The sequence below is a fragment of the Micropterus salmoides genome, unplaced genomic scaffold (genome assembly GCF_014851395.1).
Source record: "Micropterus salmoides isolate LMB-PRFRI ecotype aquatic unplaced genomic scaffold, ASM1485139v1 Ms_hic_scaffold_1, whole genome shotgun sequence".
Lineage (NCBI taxonomy): Eukaryota > Metazoa > Chordata > Actinopteri > Centrarchiformes > Centrarchidae > Micropterus > Micropterus salmoides.
In genome coordinates this window covers 8,128,428-8,153,103 of record NW_024040040.1, presented here as the reverse complement: position 1 = coordinate 8,153,103, position 24,676 = coordinate 8,128,428, and the positions used below count along the sequence as shown (strand labels likewise).

The following is a 24,676-nucleotide window of genomic DNA, read 5'->3' as shown; positions in this document are numbered from 1 at the left end:
CCTTTATTTTATTTGTGAAAATGAAACCAGGGCGATTTATATGTTGGTGTTTGTATATGTTGTGTTGTTGTTGTTTCATTTTCACAAATAAAACAAAGGTTTCACAAATCAGAAACTATGTTTTAAAGAACATTTTGCCTCTATATGACATTTGATAGCTCTGGGCACAGTGATTTTTGATCTGCACCTGAGTTTCCCTTCACTTTCCCCTTACCTATCGAATCTGAAGTTAACTTCGGCATCGTAGTGGGATAACCAGTCCCACGTTAGATTAAAAAAAAAGGGATAATGTTGCTTTCTTAAACTCTAGAAGAATTAACCTGAATTCAGAAAAACAAAGGACAGCAGTATTCACACTGTTGTAATCGAATCATCATCCATGTTTTCTTCTGATCTAGACACCTGCAACACACTGAATGTTTTTCAGAAAAATAGTCAACTGGTAAATGAATGAACATGTGAAGTCCACTTTTGCAGAATGGCTCCCCGTCTTCTGTTTTAATAGACGATCTTCGGTGTGAACGGCAGCGCCCCCACCTGGTGTCCAAACGGCGGCGCAGCTACTTTGCATATCCTGTTTCTCTGACTCAGATGATGACGGCCATCGGGAGAGGAGGCTAGCCGAGCTGCGCTGCATAGATGCTCGGGCTGCTGAACAAAACTACAAGCAAGGTAAAGGCATAATGACTGTAATACATTATATAACCATAACATTAAGTAACGGACTTGTTTAATCGCCTTGTCGCTTAGCTAGCTGGATATTCACAAGGCGTTACTGTTGGCTGCTATTAGCTAAACTGCTGCTAGCTTCTTCAACTGGCGTTTTCTCGACTAACGTTATGTTTCTTCTAACGTTACTTTTATACCTTGTCGTGCATTTATTCAAAGTAGTAATAAATGTTAGAGTTACACTTTGGCTTAGCTTTTTCTTTTCTCCCGTGTCATGAAGGTAAGTTAGCATGTCTTGTAACTGAACACCTGCTCGACAGCAGCCAGCTGGCTCTCAGCTCTCTTGACTCCTTGAAGTCGCAGGTGTCTGATCCCAGCTCCAAGAACCATATTAGATTAGCGTTTTTAGCCTTTAGCAACCGAAAAGGTTTGATTCAGCCACAGATAACTTTCTATGATGACCCATAAGTCGATTACATTTCACTGGTGAACAGCTGTCATCTGTTTTGCCTTGGTTGTACCGCAGCAGTTCATTTTTTTTTTCTGTTACTCCGTTCATTGTTGGATGCAGAGACCAGCATTGTCTCTCCCACTTACATTAGACAGTCATTCAGTTTCCATGTCATCAAGCTAACAAAGTCTGCAGTCTTGGACCCTAAACAAGGAAATATGAAACCAGGTGTGCAATAATTGACACCAGTTACCATTTTACTTTATGCTTTTATGCCATCATGCTTTTATTCTTATCTTCCTCTGTTTTTCAGATCAGAAAAAAGGCTGATACTCAATGATGGATGGGTATGTGTACATCTCATTTTCAAAAAATGTAATATTATGATGATGAGTGGTGGTGGGGCAGTGGATAAGACACATGCTTTTAGTGGTTCGAATCCACTATGAGACACCGGTGTGTCACTGAGCAAGACACTTAACCCCTAGTTGCCACAGAGGCGTGTGACCTCTGACATTCATAGCTATTGTAAGTCGCTTTGGATAAAAGCATCAGCTAAATGAATAAATGTAAAACACTGTTGTTATAAGCACAACTGTACAGTCAGGTAAAATAAGCCGTCGCCCGTGGCCACAGGTTTGCAGGGGACATGCTGAGCGGCGGCCGGGCTCTGCTCGGCGAGGACAGCTCGGTGATGGCTCGCATGCAGAAGAAGTTCTGGAAGACCAAACAGGTCCTCATCAAAGCCACGGGCAAGAAGGAGGACGAGTACGTTGTGGCCTCTGATGCTGATCTGGATGCCAAGCTTGAGGTAGGAGCGTTCAGCAGGAGCTGCAACAACACAAGCTGTGTTTTTACTTTACCTCTTATTCCACCAATACTTAATACCAAACATACTGTAATCCACTGGACAGGTGAAAACGAGTCATGTAAATGTTCTTTAAATCAAAGATGTTTTCCTGTAAAGACTCCCTCTGCCATTGTGTCATCATCTCCGAGTTCTTCCTATCACCAGTGCCCATTATGTCTTTCCCATGGAACCATGTTGGGTTTCTCCTCTCTCGTTCATAACTGCAGGAGTATTATTTTCTGCTAAAACCACTGCCTCAGTTGAAAGCACAGCATTAAACTAATAATGGTGCTAAATGCTTCACATAGATCCTTATTTCTTGTGTGACTCACTGTGCATCTTGTGATGGAAAAGCATATCCCATCCTCTAACCTAGCACTTGTGTACCAAACTTTGTGGGAGATTGTCAGTCAAATTTCATTCAGAAAGAGACAAATTGTGGCTCACATTGTCCCTGCTACATCTGCAAGGCCTGCCATACTGTTGGCCTGTTATAATCAAATACTCAGATCTATTACTTCAACAAAAGCACCATGAAATAATGTAAAAATAAAGTCCTGCATTCAAAGGACAGAAGTATTATCAGCAAAATGTACTTGAAATATCAAAAGTAAAAATTCTCAGTGTGCAGTAAAATGTCCCCTGTGACTGATATATTATTCTGTACAACGTTATTAAATTGTTAGTACTGATGCTTCGATATGTAAGGAGTATTTTACTGTTGTAGTTGCTCGAGGTGGAGCTAGTTTGAACTACTTTTATATACATTTAGGAGGTTTAGTTCAGTGGTTCTCAAACCAAGTGGTCGGGGCCCCCCAAAGGAAAATCTGAGGTGTCATGAGATGATTAAAGGGAGAGGAAAGAAGACAAAACTAAGGTCTGATACACACATGTAAAATCACTTTATGAGCTTTTATCCAATCTTTGCTCTTTTGTGAAATGTTTGATAATTTGAAATGACTCTTTGGTGGAGCTGCTAACAACAAAACAACCACAGACGGAGTTTTAATAATGGGTACTTTCTGAGGTTGAAGTCAGGGATCCATTGGTGCTTAAGTCAGTACAAACCCCTGCTCTGCAGTCAAATTTTGTAGAAACCCATGGAATTTTATTTTATATTCTTGTGGGGTTGCCAAAATGTGTCTCAAATGATGCACAAGATATATAGAATATTTCCATTTGATTGTATGGTGCAGCCATTAGAAACATGGACTCTTAGTTTGATTAGCTCACTCAGTGAAAACATCATATCTCATCACACATTCATACCTGTAACACCTTGTAACTGCTGTTTTTTCCACTGTTGTAAACTATAACAAGTAGATATTGTTTACCAGATGTGAGTGTCTCTGTAAAGGATTATGTGGCTGTAGAATGAATACAAAGAGAGTTTTATTTTTTATCAACAGTGTGTTGGCGCAAGGCGTCCATTGTCAGATCTTTTCTTGCTGTCTAGATTTAACCACTAATTATAACTGAGATGGCTCGCACCACATCACAGCTGTGAAAATGATGTCAACAGGGTACGGTTTGTCCCTCTGCCTCTTAGTCATTTCTCACGAATGAGAGCAGACAGCTTGGATAGGCTTAAAACTGGCTGGCATTTAGCTGTGCCAGACTGTCCGGCCCTGTGAGAGGGGGGGGGCACGGTAGAGTTTCAGAGCTGCTAGAGACGCACTGTGAGGCTTTTGTTTGCTCAGGAACAAGATCTTCTGTCCTCATTGTCCCTCCATTCGTCCTCGGCTAAGACAGAAAGTCAGGATAGAAGTGGAAAGTGTCGATGGATGAATGGCAAGGCAGAAGAAAAAGAGCCCACACTTTACAAAGAACAGATTTTGGAAGAGCAGATCTGTCTACAAATTTCATCTTAACTTTGAGCCATCTGCGGACCAGCAGAGCACTAAAACCACCAGGGAGGATTAGATTTGGAGCAGATCCTGGACAGCGGCCTCACAGCTAACCAAATTTTATCGGGTTATTATCACGACATTGGCTCAGTGCATGTTCAGATTTCATCTCAGCTGCTTTTGCCCTCTGAGCTACTTGAATGAAACATCAGATCTGATTTTGGCAATATCTGTTACATATTTTTCAAGCACAAGAACAAATGTTTATTTCATCCAGTATTGAATCATTATTTGATTATATCCTTCTCTTTTAATCGTGTCTTTTTCTTTGTCTATATAATGGTGGAAACTTTGACAATGACACAGGAAAATCTCAATTAGAGGGACAAAACTTAAAGTAGCGATGTGTGCATGTACCGCCCAAACGCAGACGTGGATGTTTCATTCCGCCTGTCTCTGTTTTCCCCCCCTGCCCATATTGCTGTGACTCAGACAGACCAGTTGCCTTTCCATAACCGTGATGTTGATGGATCGGCCAGTATTGCTCATCTCACAAATAAACATTAAAAGCCGAGTCGTGCTGTGCAGGAGCGCTGACCTGTGCACAGCTCTGACACTGACAGGTGTGCGGCCACTGCTGAGCCAGACTAGACTGACTGTTTATTATACAGTTAATCAGTAACTGCACATGTTCAGGTCACCTCCTCCCTCTGCACTCTCGCAGCCTCTTAAGTCTGGGTGCAGGGCAAAGAAGCAGGCAGCACTATTCTTCTTTTTTTCCACTGAATAAAGTTTGATGGGGGCTGTTGCTGTGTCATCAGCTTAGCGGCGGTGTAAGGCTTAAGACGGGTTTGTGGGTGTAGTAGGTGCCAGTTTTTGACACTGCTGCATCGATTGTGATCCATCCATTTTGACTGATTGTTATAGTGGTGCAATGCAAAATCGATGGGGTACTCTTTTAACCCTACTGCTGTGGTTTAAACCTGTGGCTTAGTCAAAACTAGCTGCTGTACCCTGTATAAATAAATGGCCATAGGAGTCATTGGATCTGAAGTTTAAGTTAAAACTGCAGTCATGGTTTAATATTAAGGTTAAGGCTTAAAGCTGGGGTAGGTAATGTTGGAGAAACTAGCAGTTAGTTTAGTTTGGCCAGTGTCCTATCCGCTAACACGGAGGGAACGGGGTTTATGACCTATACTGCGGAAAGCCAACCGGGGGCGATCAAGATGTTTGGGGAGCTTAATGTGTTCTAGCTAAGCTAAGCTAAGCTAGCAGGACGCTAACAATCACACAAGGCATACGAGAGCTTTATGTGGGCAGAGGAGCAAACAACTGGAAATATGAACAATGTTAGCTGCCCATTGTTTGTTGAACAAGAGGATCTTTTGTAGTCACATTCTCAGTGGCTGTTAGAGGAGATATTTACCGGCTACAATCAAGTTTTGTCAGAGACGTAAAGTGGAAGGTTCCCCTAATGCTCAGAGGTTCTTGTGAAGTGAAAATGTAGTTGTCCCTGGTTCAGAAGACCATCAGGTGAAAAGATTAAAAATAGGGATGTAAGGGTTTGTCTACGCTGATATGACATCATTACTGAGGGCACTAATAGTTTTGTTGCAAGTTTTGGTATCATGTAACAGTGTCTGACTATTTCCTGTAACTCTATACTGACTAGAATATAGACATTTATAATTTTGACGTGCAACAGTACAAAAAAGCACAGGTGTAAAAAAAAAAAAAAAAAAAAGAAAATAAAATGAATGATGGCTGAATTCCACATAGCTGCTTCAGTTTCAGGGTCCTGGCTAGTAATAGGGTAGCCATTAGGCTGAGATCTAACATTTTGGGATAATCGGTATCAGCCATTACCTGCACTCAGGAGGCCGATATAATCATCCTCAATGACAGCAGATCTAATCTAAAACTAATTAAATATATTTTGTTATACTATAGAGAATAATGCAGCTGAATGACGTCACTTCTGACCAACACTCTCCTCAATTTAAACGCGCCGCCCACAACGCTCACTTCGCTTTTGGTCTTTTGGAAAGCACCATTAAACACCAGTAATGCTCTGTTTCCATTTCATTCATTAATATAGCTTCCATCTAAAGCAGCAAGTTCCAGGCAGGCAAGATAACATGTACATTACATTGTACGCTGCATGGAATTATACATGACATTGCTTTAGCCCTTGCACTGTATTATAGTATTATTGTAATTTTTGTATACTTGTACATTTTGTCGATCTCCTCCTTTTTATATATTTCTATTTATGTTCATGTGTACTGTAAGCACCAATTTATACCAAGGCAAATTCCTCGTATGTGAAAATGTACAATTGATTCTGATTCTGCTCTCTAAATATCACTAGTCCTGGCTTTGTTGCCAGGCTGTCACACTGTGTGTAGTCATGGTTAATGTTATAAATAACACCTGTGCTTTTCCTACTACTAAGTCAAAATGTCTGCTGTGGAAAAAAGTGTCTAATGCAGATTCTTCCTGATGACCCGACTTGATTCTATGATCTGTCCTCACAACACACACACTCTTCACGAGCATAATGCGCCATACTGTCATCTCTAGCAGGCTCTAAAAGTCGAGGTGACCCCTTCATCCTTCGGTCATAGCTTTCTATCTGGGAGCAGCACTGGAGTGGCCTTGAAATCTGTTTTGCTGCGACACACGCTCATCTTTCAGTCACTGTTGTCCACCAGATGGAAGTAGCCGGCCGACTGCCAGACAGAAAGCAAGAGACAGAAAAATATGTTGTTTACAGATTTAGAGGTTGGAGTGCAGCGTCACTGAAGCAGAGGGACAGACATCATGCCGCAGAAATCTCAACACTGCATATTGCTTTAAAACAGTTTTGTTTTGAGGATGAAACTGTCATAGTAACACGTTTTCTGTGTGAAGTATTTTAATGGGGCTTGTTTGTCTCTGCAGTTTTTCCGCTCGGTTCAGTCCACGTGCACGGAGCTGCTGAAGGTGATCGAGAAGTACCAGCACAGGATCACACGTGAGTGACAGTCAAGCTAGCACATTTCACCAGACCTATTACATGATATCTCTGCACTGACAACAAGAGGTGTTCATTTCAGACCTGTTTGTTCAGCAGCTGCTTTGGTTTATAATATATTTACTCTTCATTACATTTCACTTTTGTTACTGGGTGGAAGTGAGCTTTGAACAATTTACCCTCTCTCTGTAACACAGAGAGAACATTAACTACAAACAAGATTTAATATGCCATACAATAAACACTTCACTGAGTCTCTCGCTGTCCCTCAGGTTATGGCACAAGGACACATACTTGGCGGCAAGGTTTGCCCTATGTCCTTTTCCTAGGATTAAGATTCTTATTATTCTCTGTTCAACATGTATTAAACCTCAAATTCAGCGGTTACTGTCCTTTTATGTACAGATTTAACTGTGGATGAGGTTCTGTCATAATTTTTGTAAGAGACCAAAATAAGGAAATGACTATCAGCACAAACTGAAAAGAGAAGATGTGGAAACTGAAAAAACAGAAGATCAGAATTGTGGCATTTCAGCCACAAGAGATTAATATATAAGGATGTAGATAAAGATCCTTTACTTTAAACCAGTGGGGCACAAGCTGTTTGGTCTGATGTGCTACCTTTAGCCACATCATCTTTCATGCTTTAAATGTGTTGTCATGTCATGAGTATAAACTGGATATTACACAAGACACATAATACAGTTTATTATACAAAAGTGGGACTTTTCTTTTTTTTTATCCAAGACAAAGACATATTGGAATTTTTCTTTTCATTTTTTCAGTAGGCAATTACCACTTTTTCACTATTTATCCATTACTTTTGTCTCTCTGTTTCCACGACTCTGCTTTCTAAATAGTTGTCACAAACTGTCAATCGCAGCACACGGTTAATTTATTTATTTTGTGGGTGCGTGTATTAGTTTATTTTCTTGTTTTCTAATTTAAACATCACTCAAAACATGACTGAACAGAGCACATCAGCGGTCATGATAAAGTTAAGGACTTTAAAGATGAAATTAAATGAACACAATAAAAACATCAAAGAAACATGATGTTTTTGAGACATCCCCTCTCTTAACCTTAAGAAGCGTTTCCCAAAAGCATCATATGAGGCTAAGATAGTTGGTGAGAGGGATTTTACGATCATCTTGGCCTTCATTTGAAACGGCGCCCTGGTATCCTTACCACCACATTCATGGTATGAGGAATGAACTGTGAAACTACATCACTCACTCACTCACTCACTAGTCTCAAAAGTGAATTGCTTATTTATTTTTCCATGTTCTCCTTCATGTATACTTAAATCTTGAGCCCTTTCACCTAGGCTTGTCTCAGGAGGAGAATGAGCTCGGCCTGTTCCTACGCTTCCAAGCTGAACACGATCGCACAAAGGCTGGCAACATGATGGACGCCACCAGCAAGGCCCTGTGCACCTCCGCCAAGCAGAGGTCAGCGGCAGAAAATAATGAGACCGATGCTTATGCGTTGAAGGGATGACTGTGCAGTGCATGCTTTTTTAATTTTGAGAAATATTAAGATGTTCTGATTTTATTTCCCAAAATCCTCCTACTGCAACGTTGCTTTTTCCACAGGATGGCACTTTGCCCGCCACTGCACCGCTTGTACCAGGAGGTGGAGACGTTCAGGCGGCGCGCCATCACCGACACTCTACTGACAGTCAGTCGTATGGAGAAGGCCCGCACAGAGTACAGAGGAGCTCTGCTCTGGATGAAAGACGTCTCCCAAGAGCTGGACCCAGACACCTACAAACAGCTGGAAAAGTTTCGCAAGGTAGGAGGACGCTTGTTTTGCGTGTGTCAAGGGATCAAGTATGTGTGTATGTTTTTCATTGTCTCTGTTGTTAGGTCCAAGCCCAGGTCAGAGGGACAAAGAGCCAGTTTGAGAAGCTGAAGAACGATGTGTGTCAGAAGGTTGACATGCTGGGAGCGAGCCGCTGCAACATGCTCTCCCACTCCCTCTGTACCTACCAGGTATGTTTGTCTCTATACCAAATATTAATATAAATATTGTGTCTCTATTAGCCAATGTTAATGCACATGATGTAGCATGTACCTTGATCTGTCTACCTGCTTGTTTGTCTATCCGGTCTGTGTCATTTCTTTAACATTTCTTTTGTTCCTGTCACGGCAGACCACTCTGTTGCAGTTCTGGGAGAAGACGGCCCACGCCATGTCGGGAATCCACGAGGCCTTCCAAGGACATGTACCATACCAGTTCACCACACTGAAGGTACCAAAGTCAAGCTTTGTAATTTGTTTTGCAGCTGGATAAAACAGTAAGAACACACAGATATCAAATGGAGAAGTAAAAACACAGTACATAAGTGCACTCTAGGTTTTAGTACAACTAAGTTAAAGGCAATATTTGCCACCGTGGTCGGGTGGTGGTGATATTACCTTTTACTATTGGAGTAAGAAATAAAATAGTCGAGTGTTTGTACCTGTTCGTTTTGGCTAGTTGGTCTTGGAAACAGGGTCTGAAACTCTAGGTGAATGGGGATGGATTCTGTTTTCTTTAACAACTGTTTGTTATATAAATCAGACAGACTTTTCAGTTGAGTACCTGTGAGACTGCTCTGTCAGTTTAAGAGAAACAAATGGTCAATCCCAGGCGGAAAGCAACAACAAGAGGTCCAACTTCTTTCACCTGTTTTATCTATTAATACATGTGCCTTAATATTACATTTAACTGTATACTTCCCTCCTACAGGACCTGCGAGACCCGCTGGAGCAAATAACAGACACACAGGAACAAGAAGATAAGAAGGAGAAGGCTCTACAGAGCAACACAGACAGGTGAAAGAAGAAAATTGTTTTAGGTTACCTGAAAAATCTTCTATCAATAATGAATCAAATGTGGCCTGATGTGTGTTCACATACACAAAAAGTCTATCATACTATCTGGCTCTGTTTTCATGCCACTACTCTCGGCTCTCTGCCCTGTCATCATTAACACACACACACACACACACATTTTCACCTCGCTTTCTGCTCTGTCCTTTGTTTGTATGTTTGCATACAACCACCTCAGCTATGTCTTCATCAAACATGAGGCCAATGTCATGCCCGTGTTTACTCACAAGTAAGTGTGTGTATGTGTGGTAGTTCTTGGCTTTAGAATAGTCAACCTGACACTGCAGTTTTTTAACAGCAGCTCCAAATAAAGTAGAGGCTCCTGCATCGCTAAAAATAGCAAAACTGTGTCTCACCAGCTAGATAAGGCACTTTTTCATTTTTTTCCGCTCCTCCCTCCCTCCTTCCTCAGTCTGGTGTCCTTGGATGAGGACAAGCCATCAGGAAGTGCCTCTGACACAGGTATGTGCTGCCCCCTGTAGGCTGAAACATAGTTTTTCAGGGATTAACAGACAGGAAAAGATGCATAAAAGCAAGCTAGCAAAGCACTTTCAAGAAATGGTTTTCCTCAAAATGAAACTTTCTGTCTGTTCACATCAATGTTACTTGTTCATTCATTGCAATTTGTGTGAAACACAAATCAAGTTGGGCTTGATTGGGCATATCAAACTTCACCAAGCAGCATTATAATTGAGCAGCATAATTAAAAGAGCATTTAGTAGAGTGAGGTAAGACTACTTTCACGGCTTTATTTAGAAACATACACTGAAATCAAGTTAAAAGTTTATTTTCTGCTGTCAGGCAAAAATTTAATTGATGTGTCTCCTTGTGTGTTTAGCCATTTATGTAGAATATAAATACACTTAATTACACTAAGGGTGTCAGTGCTTGTGGTATTTGGGCTGTATATTAGCTTTAATGTCAGTGTTACTCTACTGTTTTTGATGTGCCCTCCTCTCCAGACCCCGCCCACAGCAGTGATGGACAGAGGCAGACCAGTGACAGCGGTGAGTTTTTCTGTGTGTGAACCCCTACAGAGACTATTGTTGTTTTTTTTTCTATAGCCAAGACTTGTGTGTACAGTACAGATGTGTGCATTGGACTTGCTGTTGCTGACTGTGGACCGGACGCCTGTTGGCTTTATAATCCTTTGCTCTCAGTGCACCAAAACACAACCATACCCACTCGAACCCTGCACAGCCTCAGAGGACTGTCAGCGTGCTCTGATGACGACCTGATGCTCATGGCCGGTGATCGGCCACAGTCACCGCTCCCAGCCTCGACAAACATCCCTCTCCAGCCTCAGCTCCTGCCTCCTCTTCAGGGTGGCGACCCGAATGTGTCCTGGGGCTTTGGAAGCCTCCAGTCCAACCTCTCACAGCTGCCTGCCACGGGTAAACTGGCTGGCTGTCTCCTCTTTCTTCTACCTGTGATTTATCTCTAACTGCCTTCTCCACTTTCCCATCTTTGCTTGAATGTGGCACAAATCCACCTCTCCTGGAGTTCAACTCTGCTTCCTTTTGCACATTGGATCTGGATTCAGTCTGCCTGGCTGTTGCAATGTAGTTATGTAGGATGAACAGTCAAACATCAGCTTCTCTTTTGTGATATTCTGGGCCTTTACGTACCATTTACCATGCTATTAGGGCAGCTGGATGTAAAACCCATTGCATAAAGGAATAGTTCAACATTTTCTGTCTGTACAGTAATTGTTTGTAATCAAGGACTGGACAAACATCCCTGAAGGAGTGTCCTCTTGATTAACTATGTGAATATGTATATGGTGTGTGGAAATTAGGAACTTTTGCACATTTAATCCAATTTATATGTAATTGCAGAAAGAGGCTATTTTGCTGGAAGAGTTAAGTAAATCCATTTTTTAAAGTCGCTTAAACATTTCGTTTCCCCTGTAATTGTGTACAATGTGTAGCACCCAGGTTATTTCTGACCATGGGAAAACCATCAGTTCTGTGTTATTTGTTTGAAGGCATAACAGGCAGGTTGAAGGACAACTGTCCTTTTGAGAAGATCAACACATTTATACAGAGAAAAGAAAACTTGCTGTCAAAGCCAAGTGTTCTTCCTCTAGACTTTCATCAGAGCAAATGTTTAGCTAAGGGGAAATCCCACAGCTTAAAATCACCTGTGCATTTGTCATGCAAGTATATGCGGGAAATACAGTTCCTATGGTCCAAATATACAGGCCACTACAAATACAATATATTACAAAGGGAAGATAAGTCAATATAGAATAAGCCGTAAAATAACAAACATAATTATTATCCTATGTATGTTGTGAGTGGAGCCCAAGTGACATAAATATTTCTTCTCCAGTTAAACTTTGCCAGTTTTGACAGACAAATGACAAAAGACTGGCACTATATTGACAATGAATTTGAGAGCAAAATAGGCTTCATGATATGTAGGATTTAACTGATTTCCCTGTCAGAAAAAGTAGGCCCATCATGTACTTAAGATGTCATTCTGAATAACTCTTGTTAACCAGAATCTTGATGGCCTCCAGTATCAGAACAATTGTTTCTTTATTCTTCTGTAATGAAATTCACTCCCCTCACGGCAGGTGAAGCACAGGTGGAAGTAACAATGCTAACAACGGCTCCGATCCTGCAATTGCTGCAGTGCTTTGCAGCTGTTGATGTCATTAGTTGCACCTGAGTCTCACAGGTCTGCTGTGAAAAAGGGTTTATTCTTTAACTTTAATGCCACTGCACATTTTCCACCAGTCTAGAGGCTGGGAGCTTAAAGAGCCTTCTTCCCGACAAATGCCTTCCATAAAATTTCAGCAAAATTTAAAAGGTAGTCTAAGTTACAAAGTCATATTGCTGTGTGATCAGATGAAAAGACATGTCACTTTTCTCTTCCAACACATTTCAGACAGACACAAAATTGTGTTCTTTATGTGCAATTTAAAAGTAGCTTTCCGATATGGAGAATACAGGATGTTCTTAATAGACAAGTCTTAACTTTAGCGAGTTGTAACCCTCAGTAGCAAGTTGCGGGTTTAAATTTGTAATTTCATCCCTCTTTTTTCCTTTTGGCTTTGTAACTATCTGCATCTCTGCTTAGATCCTCGTCTGCCTCTAACTGGTGCGGAGGCACATCTGGCCCTTTCAGAATCAACTGTGAGGTATTTGCTTCAGGTCTTATAAAGCCACCCTCCTGTCTTTCTCTCTTCCCTCTAGATGGGTGTCTGCTCTCAGATGGTTCACCCCACCCGGCTGAGACGGGACTGGAGGAGGAAGATGGCGAACGGGGCGACATGGCTTTCCTCAAAGACCTTCTCAGCCCGGGCCCGGGGGCCAGCGACGAGTTCAGCAGAGAGTGGCAGGATGCTTTCGGGCTTTTTGACCCTCCCAGCGTCCCTCCATCGAGCACAGGGGCAGCAAGTAGTGGCCCAGCGGCACGTCCACCCTCAAACCCGCCCAGCCCCACAGGCTTCCTGCCCTCCCAGCTGCTGGATCACAGTCTGAGCTCTACAGGTGAGCCACACTGCTCTATGCTGGAGGGAGGCGCTCACTGTAGCACACTGACTGATCACTCTTTGTAATATAGAAACATTATAATAAATAACAGGGTCTTTCTTTACTCATCTTGACATGCTTTGTCTTTTAGGCTGGTCAACCCCACCCATGTTCCAAGCTCCGCCCCTGCAGCCTCCTCCTGGTCAGAACCAGTCAGCTCAGCTGGCTCCAAGTTCTGCAGCTCATGGTAACTTTTTTCTTAATCTGCGTTCTTGTCTGTACTTGTGTTTTTTGCAAAAATGCCCATTAATCCCCTTGTCCCTCACTATCTATGTTCAGTGTGAAGGGATTATCCCAGGAAATTGTTAACTGAAATGGTAAACCAATCTCTTCTCATGATCAGTTTTAGTTAAGTCTATATAAATTGTGTTGGTGGAGGTGGTCGTAGTACCAGGCTATAAAACACTGTGGTAAACTTGTTGTGTACATTATCCCTGGAATATTTCCCAGCCCCAGCTTTGTTGTGTGGTAATTTGATTAAATCCAAATGAATGTAGGTCTTAAAAATAGATTTTGACACAACAAGACCATGTTAAATCCCATGTTAGCCGATACTGTGCTTGAGTTGTACATATTCCCAGAGAAAGTCACAATTATTCTAATTACCACAAACCAGTTGCCATGTAATAAATAAACAGCGGGCTGTATGGGGGGCCCCTGGGGCCCACTTAGTAATCCAACTCCACATTTAGCCAGATATGGTCCTAAAGTGATTGATAATTATCACAATAAATGTCAAATCATTACTTCTTTCAAATTTTAAAGGCTGATTTTTGCTCCTGAGTGAAAGTTGAAGAAACCATGAACAAACACTTGATGCCAAACATTGGATCACTTCACAAATCTGAGGCAGAACATTCAAAACAATTATGATGAAATCTTTTTTCAGTCCCTTTCTCCATCTAAATAAATATCTTAATTGACACATTAAGTGCTAATTTGTTGATGATTCAAATGAATTAAACATTTATTGAAACATTGGTTTTATTGTTATTGAAGAAAATTATATTGTGATAATTATCATTGTTTTATTGCCCAGTCCTAATTTGAGAGCAGTACTATTACAATATACTGTAATACAGTTATACTGTTATATTGTTGCTGTTATAACTTATATTTTAAGGACAATATTGATATTTGGGACTCAGATAACATTATGTTTTGTCTTGTTAAATGGCAACCAAGATGCATTTAACAGTGTAAAAACAACCTTTTCAGTGCTCTTTGGTGGACAAACCATACTATAAACTACAAACTATTCACTGTCACTTACTGGGATTGAACAAGCCATTGTTAATGTCATTAGTGACTTTCTTACTATGAAAAATCAAAATGTCTTTATGTCTGTTAGGATAAGAGGTCAGTGTGGTTAAATGCTCTGAGAAAGCTAGTTATGTGGACACACTTTTACATAAATCTAAACTTTCTTGTGGGTGTGTATGCAGCAACTCCAAGTGGATCCAAAGACATGTCTGCCTGGTTCAACCTGTTCGCAGACCTGGACCCCCTCTCCAACCCCGACGCCATCGGACGCTCCGCAGACGAGCTGCTCAACGCCTAAAGGTGTGTGTGAAGAAGAACACACATTAACAGTGAAAAACACACCTTGATGCACACACGTGCGCCTGTATTTCTGTTAGCAGGAGAGGTGTCTACATATCCACACATGCAAACACACTCATTGTGTTACACTGGTTATGTTATTTTACACTTTCAGTCCAGATAACGGTTAAACGCTCTCCTCAGCTGCAACTTTATAAATGACTGTTAACACTACACGTGAAGCCACTGAATCGTATGCACACAGCAGACCTCATGGGGTTTGTGTTACCTTTCGCTATTAGTTGTTCCAGCTTCTGTTAAGCGGAGAGAATGTTTGAGTTACGGGTTTATTTTGGACGCCGTCGCATGTTTTTCCCTGTGTGCTGTTCATGTTTGCGTTGTTTGGGTGTGTGTCAGTTTGCTGTGTGTACACATCACAAGGGACCCAGGGTGTAAAATAAATTGAGTGCTTAGTGTCTATTTACTACTTAATGTTGTTTTATACATTGTAGCACATGATTTTCACTTGGACTGAACAATTAATAGAAATCTTCAAATCGCAGGAGGCGCAATCTTTGTTAAAGGTCTAAATATCATGTTCTACAGACTTACTTATTTGTTTGCTACAGGTCCCTTCAAAAATTGCACCATAATCATTTAAACATGTTTTCCAATGAAAATGACAATAATGATGTAAAAATTATAATTTTCTTCAGTATCGCAAATCATATCGCAGTTGCAATATCAGTCAAAATAATCGAGTCATACATCCCAGTTGTCACATATGAATGGAGAGAGAGAGAGAGAGAGTGTGTGTGTGTGTATATATATATATATATGTTGGACATAGTGTTGTATGTATGAGATAAGACTGAGTCACTGAGCCTGTATTTGCACACACAAACAGCAGCAGCAGTTGTCTGTATCAAAAAGCAAGATTAGTGGGTTATCCAGCTATCTTTGGACTTTACACAGGTTTTCTGGTTTCACAATGCTGACTCACTTTTAGCTGGAGTGGTGGATCGCCATGTTAACCTATGCTGGACAACTAATCTTGGCCGTTTCCTAAAAGCCTCATAAACTGGAGCGGGTTTAGTAAAGAGGAATGGATTAAAAACAGCTTGATTTGTGGCCACTGAGTTCACTGGAGAAATATTAATCGTTCATAGAGAATCCTGTCATGCACATAAGTACTGAGTTCAGATAAAAGTAATAAGGAACAACAGAGATTTTAGTTCTACAGCTCAGGATAACATTTTGAGTGTTAAATCTTTTTAGACTCAACGAGGAAATCATTGTAATTAATTTGTTATGTCAGTTTTTATTATAAAACATGGTAAAAGCTCTTTTGGGCTGTACTTGAGCTAAATGTTAACATCAGTTATCAACTAACTCTCTAAATGTAGCATGTTGGCATGCTGACATTTGCTAATAACCACTAAACACGAAGAACAGTTATCACATTTCATCCTGAGATGAACGTCTGAACCACATGTCATGGTGGATCCATGCATTGTTGAAATATTTGAGTCTGGACCAAAGTGGGCGAGTTTTTCGCTTGGACCATGGGCATCTTTCCGCTCTGCTTTGGCAGCAGGAAAAGCCCTTACACACCAAAATGTCACTATGCAAAGTAAATGGATTATCTTGGGATAATAATGCTTTTATTATTTAGAATTTATTCCTAAAGTATCTTATCTAGATGTGTGATTTTATTACCTGGGGTATCACCACCTAATCTCATGTCATTTAAGTGCTGCACTCATTGTTCTGATGTTCATTGCAATTAAGAACTTCACCTCTGGAATGTGCTTGTAGCTTGATAGTGAAAACCCAGGGTTAATAGAGGCAACTGGTGAACAGCTTCAGGATACCAGTTATCCAGGATCGCTGACATTTGGCTCGGTGAAGCCGGGTAACCCAAGCTTACTTGCTTTGTGATGCGGACCAAACTCTGGATCTTTTAAGACTCCACCAGTTTGATAAATGTGACTCTCTTGTTGATTGAAATTCTCCGTTTTCTGTTAGTCTCAGTCTAATGGTCTAAAAGTGAACTGTGAACCGTCTCTGGAGAGGACTGATGGTGTCGTTTTGACTGAACTGGAGTTCACAGGCCCAGTGGGGAAATATATTTTGTTAAAACTTCATGTTTATCCTCTCACCTTCAGCCCAGATTCTACTCGCTCTGAATTTAGTGTGGGTAAATATAGAATGCGTTTGAAATCCTCCTCAGTCCAGTCTGTCGTTTGAATTTCACAATTACAAGTCCAAGGCCAAGAAAAACTTTTATTTTGAAGTTTTAAAGTAGGACACATGAATTTGCTTATTTTTGGGCGGGTGGGTTATTAAAAATCTGCAAATAATGGCACCTAAGCTGCATAAAAATGTATTTATTTTCAGATGATATCGCTGTTTGCAAAATCAAATGTTTTTGTTGTGCTGTACACTGAAAAATATAACACTGTATAATACTGTCTATTTTTAGCTCTGTGTTGTGTATTTTGAGAATTCACAGATTTTGGAAATATATTATTGTTTTATGGGGAAATAATCAACACTGGAAAACTGTTACCATGTCGTAAAATGTATTTCTAACTTAATCTGCTGTGGATTTAATTTCCACTGAACTACCAAGACTGACATTTTTGAATGTTTACATGTTGGTTTAGTGAACAGCTGCAAAACGAGGATGTAGAGTTTCTAAAAATGTACGTTCTGGATAACACACCTGAGTTGTTGACGTGCACCAACTGAAACCAAATCCTCAGTTATGACACTTGTGTGCCTGTGTAAGTGGCACAAATGTGATCAGAGTGCATCATGGGAGGAAGTCATCATGTCTGAAGAAAAACACTTTTTTATAAAAACTGCACATTAGTATCTCTGCTATTTGTTTTTTTCTACTACACAGCATGTCATTTTATTTTTTTCTTCTTGTTTCTAATGTGACACATGGAAGGAACTCTTATCCTCCTTTCCAAGCGGAGTGGTCACAAGGGGAAACTACATCATGTATTATACTGTTTACTCTTGATTTACACACTTAAAAAAAAAAAAAAAAGAATGTATTTCTCAAGTCAATCACAAATGCTTTATTTAATTCAACTATGCCTTTTTATTTCACTCAAGGGGTTTAACAGATGAAAACTTGGCAGTTCTGTTTCCAATAAACTGGACAAGCAAACAAAGAATCCTTGTCGAGTATTTCTTACGTTGAGCCTATCCAAAAATGCTGTTTATTCATATCCACTTGAAGAAGAAGAAAAACAAAGATTGGTATCTGAAATAAATCTGTATTTCCACATGTATGAATCTGCTCTTTCAGACTACTTCTCTTTGTAAACAGATGTCTAAAAAAAAAAAACAACGACCAAGAACATGTCGCTTGTAGGTGTGATTGTTTTTCAGCAAGTGGATATCTCATTTGGATCAGAACTCATCTAATTTCATTGAAGAAACATTACTCGTGCCAAATCAGGTGACATCCACACTTCTCTCTCTACTTCTACTCTGCTACAGGTTTACATCAGTCAGGATTTCCACTGTGTGAGGCTACATAAATAGCAGCTGTTGGTTTGCTCTCTTAATAGTAGTGTAGACTTGTTAGTGTGCGCTGAGAAGTTAGTATATCTCTTGTTATTTTTTTTTTTTGTGTGTCCTATTCACTACAACCTGAGATGGACGATGCAATCTATTCTTGATTTAAAATTCTCTGCAGACCCAATTATACTCCCGATAAATAAATACATTATTATTCACAATAATGAGACGTGTAGTAATTCACAGTACTCAGCGGAGAAAATGCAGGAGGAGGCAGGGGGGAGGGATATAGGGTACAATTGTTGACTCATTCATTTACATATCTTTGTCAGCCGATAATACAAACACAGTGTGCCTCTATATTTACATATCCAGTACATTCCTATCCCACCGTAGCAGGCACAGTCAAGTAGTAATGACATATACAGGAAGAGGGCCCGGGCACGGAGAGGTCTTCAACCAACAAACTACGACAGCTCCTCATCAGACATCCACATGTGTTGTTAGTTTTAATCAGGTGGTGTTTAAAGTGTGTTTCGTTAATATTTATGTTTAATTTTGAGCTTAGTTCAAAGGAGAACTTTCATATATTGTCATAACCTGCAGTAATTCATTATTTTGACCACTGAGGGGCAGTGGAAACAACATGTAGACACAGCACTGGTCAAGTTTGCCTTCAAATGTAGCGCTTTTAAAATATTAAATGAATAAAAACATGTATTTAAATGAAGTACAAATTAATGCCTGTTTCCATCCACAACTGTTGTGTGAATATTAGGGGTTGGTTCAAGGACACAGACTGCCTGCCAGCTGTGGCTGGACGTGAGAGTGAACTAAAACCAAAAGTTGTGTGCTGTAAAACCAAAACAAAGAAGCTGAAAAGCTCCGTAGAGCTAAGGGGAGCTGCAGTCCAGTGATTGCATGTAGTCATTCATTAATTAATGCAGCTTTAGAGTTAGATAAAAATACTTTGATTTGAAACCAGAGTTTCGGGGTCTTTAAGGTTTGCACTTAAGCAATGTGGACTGATGTGGAGACTTAATTGTAATTGTTATGTTAGACTTTCAGTGCTGAAAACAGTAGGTTGGTTGCAGCTGTATTGTAGAAATCCATCTGCCCTCATGGTCCGCAGTGTAGTTGTTGCAGCTACTCCTTTACTGTAATTTAATTTAATAATTAAATATTAATGTATTTTATTGCTGTTTGCCTTAAAGAATTTGTTTGATTAAACTGTTAATATTATTATTTTAGTTAATTTAAAAAAATAATTAGTAGGTAGTGGGCAGCTTGGGCAGGTGAATCTACATACAGGGGTAGTCACATTTAGCACAGGTAGGGACTGGAAAAGATTCATGGTTTTTACCAAGGCAAGAGAGGCTGTAGACACCATTTGTTTGTTTGCTCGCTTGAAATGGAAATAAACCACATAAACGCTATGCTTGCCTGGACAATGGACTTCTTTTTCCCTGCTTAAGAGTCATTCCGTAGGTGTCTCAGTGGCCATTTGATTTTGAGAATGTTTGATCTTTATTTTAATTTTTTTGTCTGATTTATATTTTGCCACTACAGTAGTATTTGTGTTCACCAACCTCTCCATGCTCAGGGCCCTACAAGCCAGAGGGAGCCTGTCGCCGTGAGGACGAGGGCCTTTTGGACACATTTCACAACAACACTAGCTGAGAAAGACTCAAGGAAATCAGCATGACAAGTGACAGTGAGGGAAAGAAAATGGAGAGAAAGAGGTGGAAAAGGTAGGAACAGAGCGGTTGGGGCAGTTGTGATGGCGGTGGAGTAAAAGGGACAATTGGAGCAAAGGCTGGCGCTTGGGAAAGGAGGGCAAGCAGACACAGGTGGAACACGCTGCACACATCATAGCCCTGGCCTGTGTTTCCCATAGATACACACCGCCCGGCAGGGGACCAGTTCACTGCTACCAGTTAGTGTAACAAAGGCATCGGCCTGTACTGGTTACAGTCAGCTTTAAATGTAAATGGCTGACAGAAGTACAAAACAGATGTCTGGATTTAGTTCACAATTAATATACCACCTGCCTTTCTGCGTGTATCTATGGCCATCATAGTGCAAACATCACGTGTGTCATGCTAAAGAAACAAACATGATCAGAGCACTACGCTGGTTTAGCGAAACTGAGCGGTCTAAGATATCAGGCACATTTTAACTTCTCCTTGTCGCGACCGTTCAAGTTTTGCTACGATAAATCTGGCAGCACCAAAATTAGCCTCCGTGGTCAAACTCTTGGTCGCCTTTTTTTTTTTTTGTAATGGAAGGCATATTTCATATAAAGAGAAATAACTACAGATAGAAAAAGAGATATGTCCGTGGAAAGGCGCCATGGTATAATACGATGAAATAAAGAGTTGTCCTTTTTCGCCCTTTTCCCCCACTAACAGGAACGTAACCAGCACTAAAGGTAGAAGAAAGCGATGAAATGTTGGCCGCAAACCCTGGCACAGGGCTGCAGGACTCTCGTTGTAGTCGTCTGAGGAGGAGAGGCAGTGGGAAGCGCTTTTTCAACAAGATAAGGACATCAGAGAGAGCTTAGCTGGCATGCTGAAGGCATTTTTTTTTTTGGAGCAGAAGGGTTGTTTCCTAGTTTCACATGTTTTCTGATTTAGTTGGGGAGGAGGGGGTTTCCTTCGTGGGGGCTGTGGCGACTTGAAGCCCTCGTGGGGTGTCAGAAGCTCTCAGGCTCTTCCAGGAGGCAGGGCTGGGTGGACAGAGGCACGAGGGACGGGGACAGGCTTCGGAGGCCCACCCCGGGGCGAAAGTTGAGGTCTGGGGCGGGGAGTAAGGGCTTTAGGATACTGACGAGGCAGAAGGCAGAGCCGCTGTTAGGGATGAAGTTGACCTTGTTGCGGTCGGGACACAGGAAGGGAGGAATCTCCTGCAGAGGTTTGGGCCTGCAAACACACATGCACAATGAACGTTTTAATACCGTTCGTAGCGGCTACATCACCTTTACAGGAAAAGGTGTACTGAAATAGTTTACCTTGTTAATGGCACTGTTACGACAGAATGTAGCCTACACAAAATATACAAAAGTCTTACAAGATAGGGTGGCGATTTTAGACAACAAATTCCATGAATAGACCAAAACCTATAATATGTTAGTTCGTCTACCTTGTCTGTGTCTCTCAGGCAACATCCACACTATTTCATTTTCCTTTAAAAACGCAGACCTGTTGCTAGAACCTGCTGTTCAGACTAGAATGGTGACTCTAAAACACTAAATCGGAGAAGTTTGAAAATCACTTTAAACCGCCGGGTAGCGTATTATGCTACCTAACCTGTGAAAACGCTGGTGTTTTCATTAGTAGTGTGGATGTAGCCTCAGTCCCAAGCCCATTGGTTCCTACGCAAGATGAAAATCTGAACCACCACCTCACAAATATACAGTTACATAACGTAACATTTCATTTAAAAAAAAGGCTAAGTGATTTCATCAAACGTAAGCAAATGTTAACATGAGGAAATAGTGCATCTGTTGGGGACTATTTTCAGTGGCGGATTAATCTACATTTTGTGCTCTAGTGAGTTTTGGGGCAGCAGGATGGTGTATGTGGTACTGAGTCAAAATGTGTGTTGTTCAGATAGTATTGGGGAGTTTTCTACTCACATGAACTCCTCGAATACTTTGACCTTCTCACAGCCTCTGGAGGTTCTCTCTTGAACATGTAGCTGTTGTTTGGTCTGGGAGAGGCAGCGTATTTAGGCAGAGGGGAGTAAGGGCCCAGCTCTGAGGACAAGCAGAGAGAGGACACTGGAGGTCAGAGGTCAGGGTCAGAAACACGACTCACTCAGAGAGACTCTGGAGGGCCATGTGTGCGATAGCATATGGTACAACATGTGACGTGTGTTGGCCACCTTTGTCTTCATAGGGGCTGCCTCCACCTGTGTCGTTGAGGACGGTGAGGTAGGAGGGCGAGATGGAGTCGGGACGGCTACTGCAGTGCTGTGTTACCATCAGGCCGCCCCTGAGGGAGTCTGTGTGTCGATGCTGCGGGTGCTGCTGCTGCGCTGTGGGGGGACGGGTGGGGGTGCACGGTGCCCATCTGGGACATCCTGTGGCTGTCGTACAAACACACACACACACAAATGAGGTCACAATAACAACGCTGTACCGGGGGGCTTAATCCCTGGCAAGTGGTGGTGTGTGAACCCTTGAAAAACCTTGAATGTTAATTAATACAGTGAACAACAAAACATTTTTAAGAGAAGGACAAAACGTTTTCAAAAAACCCCTAACCCAATCTCTTAGCGGAACTCACAACGATGGTCTCGTCCTTTTCAGGGGTGTCTTGGATGGTAATGCGCTCGATCTCCTGGTTGAGGCCCTCCACGCGTTGCGGAAACGAGGGGCCGATGACTTGGATATAGGGATGGGTATCAGAATGGTCTTGGGCATAGGTGACTGCGAAACACACACAAGACACGAACACGCAAGGCTGCAGTTAACATCTTTCATTTGGCAGCAGTGAGCAGGAAGCTGCTGCCACAGATATCATATATAAATATATGCTCATATTCTCAAGAAAAATTATAGCTGCGCTTGTAATAAACAGTACCATAAATCATGAATATTGAAACAAGTCTCGGCGACTTGGAATCATTAACTCAACACTGCACTTCTTAGTACAGGGTACGATGTACGACAGATAACAGCTCCATTACTTGATTTTTTTCCCTCCACACAATGACAGAAAACATTTCTATGTAGGTACAGGCAGCTTAACGCACGCACATTTCAAAAGCAGATCACAGAGTTGCATGGAAAAATGTTCTCCGTAGTCGTCGACTTTTATTTGTATCACCACCATATCTAAATGTGGCTTCATGTTACTTTGTATAAGAAATCACAAGAGGCAATGTGTCCCCCAAAGGGTGCAACCAGGCTCTACAGTATGACAATATCTTACTTGGAAAGTAGTATGAGAAAATGTTGCTGTCTCTTGAAACTCATCATGAATTGATTCATGGATTTGATTTGTCCCTTGTGTTATAAGAACGAAATGGGAACTTAGTATGTACTTAATGTAATGTGGGATTGAGTCTTTACAGTCCAGAGTCACACAAGTCATCTGCTGAAAATTGCTTACTTAATTTACTAAATGGATTCTGTCACTATTGGATATTATCTCTGCAACTCTATTGCGTAACATTTATTTACACAACCCAGAGTGCTAAATAGTGTTTGGGAGTGTTGATTGATTGCTTTTGTCTTGTTTGTTTGTTTTCTTGCCGCCACCAATTGCGATTTTTTTGGGGCAGCTTTGCACATGGACAGAAATGGTACTTGGTATGTTTATGTGAGAATACTTTATGTTCAGTAAAATGTTTTTATACAAGAACTGCTGATGTAGTGTCTCTGAACCTATGGGTACTTTTTTTTTTCCTTCTGTAACGAAAAACAAATAAAAAAAATCGATCACGGTTGACAAGCAACAAGTGATGTTTCCTGTCCTGTCTTCTTCAATCAGCTGGCACATTTAGAAAGGGGAGGAGACTCTTCACTTTTGTCACTTTGGGCAGGCAGGCGTGTTCCTGCTGGCTAATGGCTCTTTGTATCAGCTAACAAACTTGTCAAAAGGATTGTGAGAGAAAAGTTGCATGATAGCTCAGCCAATCGCTCTTCTCTTGTCTCATAGGGAGGCCAGACAGCTGGACAGTGCACTCCAGCAGACTCCACAGGGAGCGTATGACTGGCCCTGCCGCTGTCACTGACACAGAGCATCATGACAGGATACTGTGTGTAAGTGTGTGTGTGGTGTGTGGGTGTGTGTGTGTGAGCATCTGCAGAATCAGAAGAACCCAAATTAACTGACTTTTCATAGCCAGAGGTCGTTAAAAAGCCCAGTCACATTTAAAATTACCAGGAGACACACCAGAGCCTAACAGGGACACGAGGAAAAGTGGGACGTCCTCAAAACTCTCAGATCAGGCAGCCAACCTAGTTCCTCAGAGACGGAGCCACTTGGCAGACACCACCACAAACGCACACTCCCTGAAGCACACTGTTTCTATTGATCACCTGCGATGGATGATGGTGTGGCTGCCATTGAACGGGGACTGCGGTCTTTATCCCGTCGATGGCGGCTGCTGCGTTTGCTGCGCTGAAGCTGCTGACGCAATTTGGCAATCTGGAGAATTTCACAGACACAGAGAGACACTGTAATGCAGACATATAGATACAGACACATCTGTAATGGTGGTGCGTTGAGCGAAAGCTACTGCACAGTGTTCAGAAACAGCATTTCCTTCCAACACAATAGGCCTTTTTTTTTCTTTTATTTATTCTGGCTCCAAAATCAGGTGAGAAACGGAC

At 41.4% G+C, this 24,676-nt stretch overlaps 2 protein-coding genes and 1 pseudogene across 3 annotated transcripts; 2 read left to right on the top strand and 1 right to left on the bottom strand.

The window, feature by feature from the left end:
- Positions 1 to 541: 541 nt before the first annotated feature.
- ical1 (islet cell autoantigen 1-like) lies at positions 542 to 15,278 on the top strand. Of its 2 annotated transcripts, XM_038716406.1 has the most exons (15): positions 543 to 672; positions 1,434 to 1,467; positions 1,757 to 1,931; positions 6,761 to 6,833; positions 8,161 to 8,284; positions 8,429 to 8,627; positions 8,702 to 8,827; positions 8,988 to 9,086; positions 9,567 to 9,652; positions 10,122 to 10,171; positions 10,672 to 10,716; positions 10,870 to 11,103; positions 12,913 to 13,209; positions 13,343 to 13,438; positions 14,697 to 15,278. In XM_038716406.1, the coding sequence occupies exons 2-15, from the start codon at positions 1,457 to 1,459 to the stop codon at positions 14,810 to 14,812; spliced, it is 1,731 nt and encodes a 576-aa protein (XP_038572334.1). In that variant the 5' UTR covers positions 543 to 672; positions 1,434 to 1,456; the 3' UTR covers positions 14,813 to 15,278. The 2 variants fall into 2 exon arrangements, with proteins under 2 accessions (XP_038572342.1, XP_038572334.1); XM_038716414.1 differs by lacking the exon at positions 10,870 to 11,103 and having other exon boundaries at positions 542 to 672.
- A 5,691-nt stretch (positions 15,279 to 20,969) lies between these two features.
- LOC119899475 (protein FAM117B-like) lies at positions 20,970 to 22,826 on the bottom strand. Its single transcript, XM_038714040.1, is given in 7 exon segments — positions 20,970 to 21,254; positions 21,971 to 22,007; positions 22,010 to 22,090; positions 22,219 to 22,330; positions 22,333 to 22,422; positions 22,623 to 22,696; positions 22,699 to 22,826. Coding segments are annotated over 7 exon segments (741 nt in total). The 5' UTR covers positions 22,820 to 22,826; the 3' UTR covers positions 20,970 to 21,028.
- Positions 22,827 to 24,440: 1,614 nt separating this feature from the next.
- The window catches only part of LOC119915672, a 14,811-nt pseudogene continuing 14,575 nt past the window's right edge, over positions 24,441 to 24,676 (top strand).

Coding starts and splice junctions, on each gene's coding strand:
- ical1 (XM_038716406.1), top strand. Junction 8,828..8,987: donor ACTCCCTCTGTACCTACCAG/GTATGTTTGTCT, acceptor CTGTCACGGCAG/ACCACTCTGTTGCAGTTCTG. Junction 9,653..10,121: donor CTACAGAGCAACACAGACAG/GTGAAAGAAGAA, acceptor CTCCTTCCTCAG/TCTGGTGTCCTTGGATGAGG.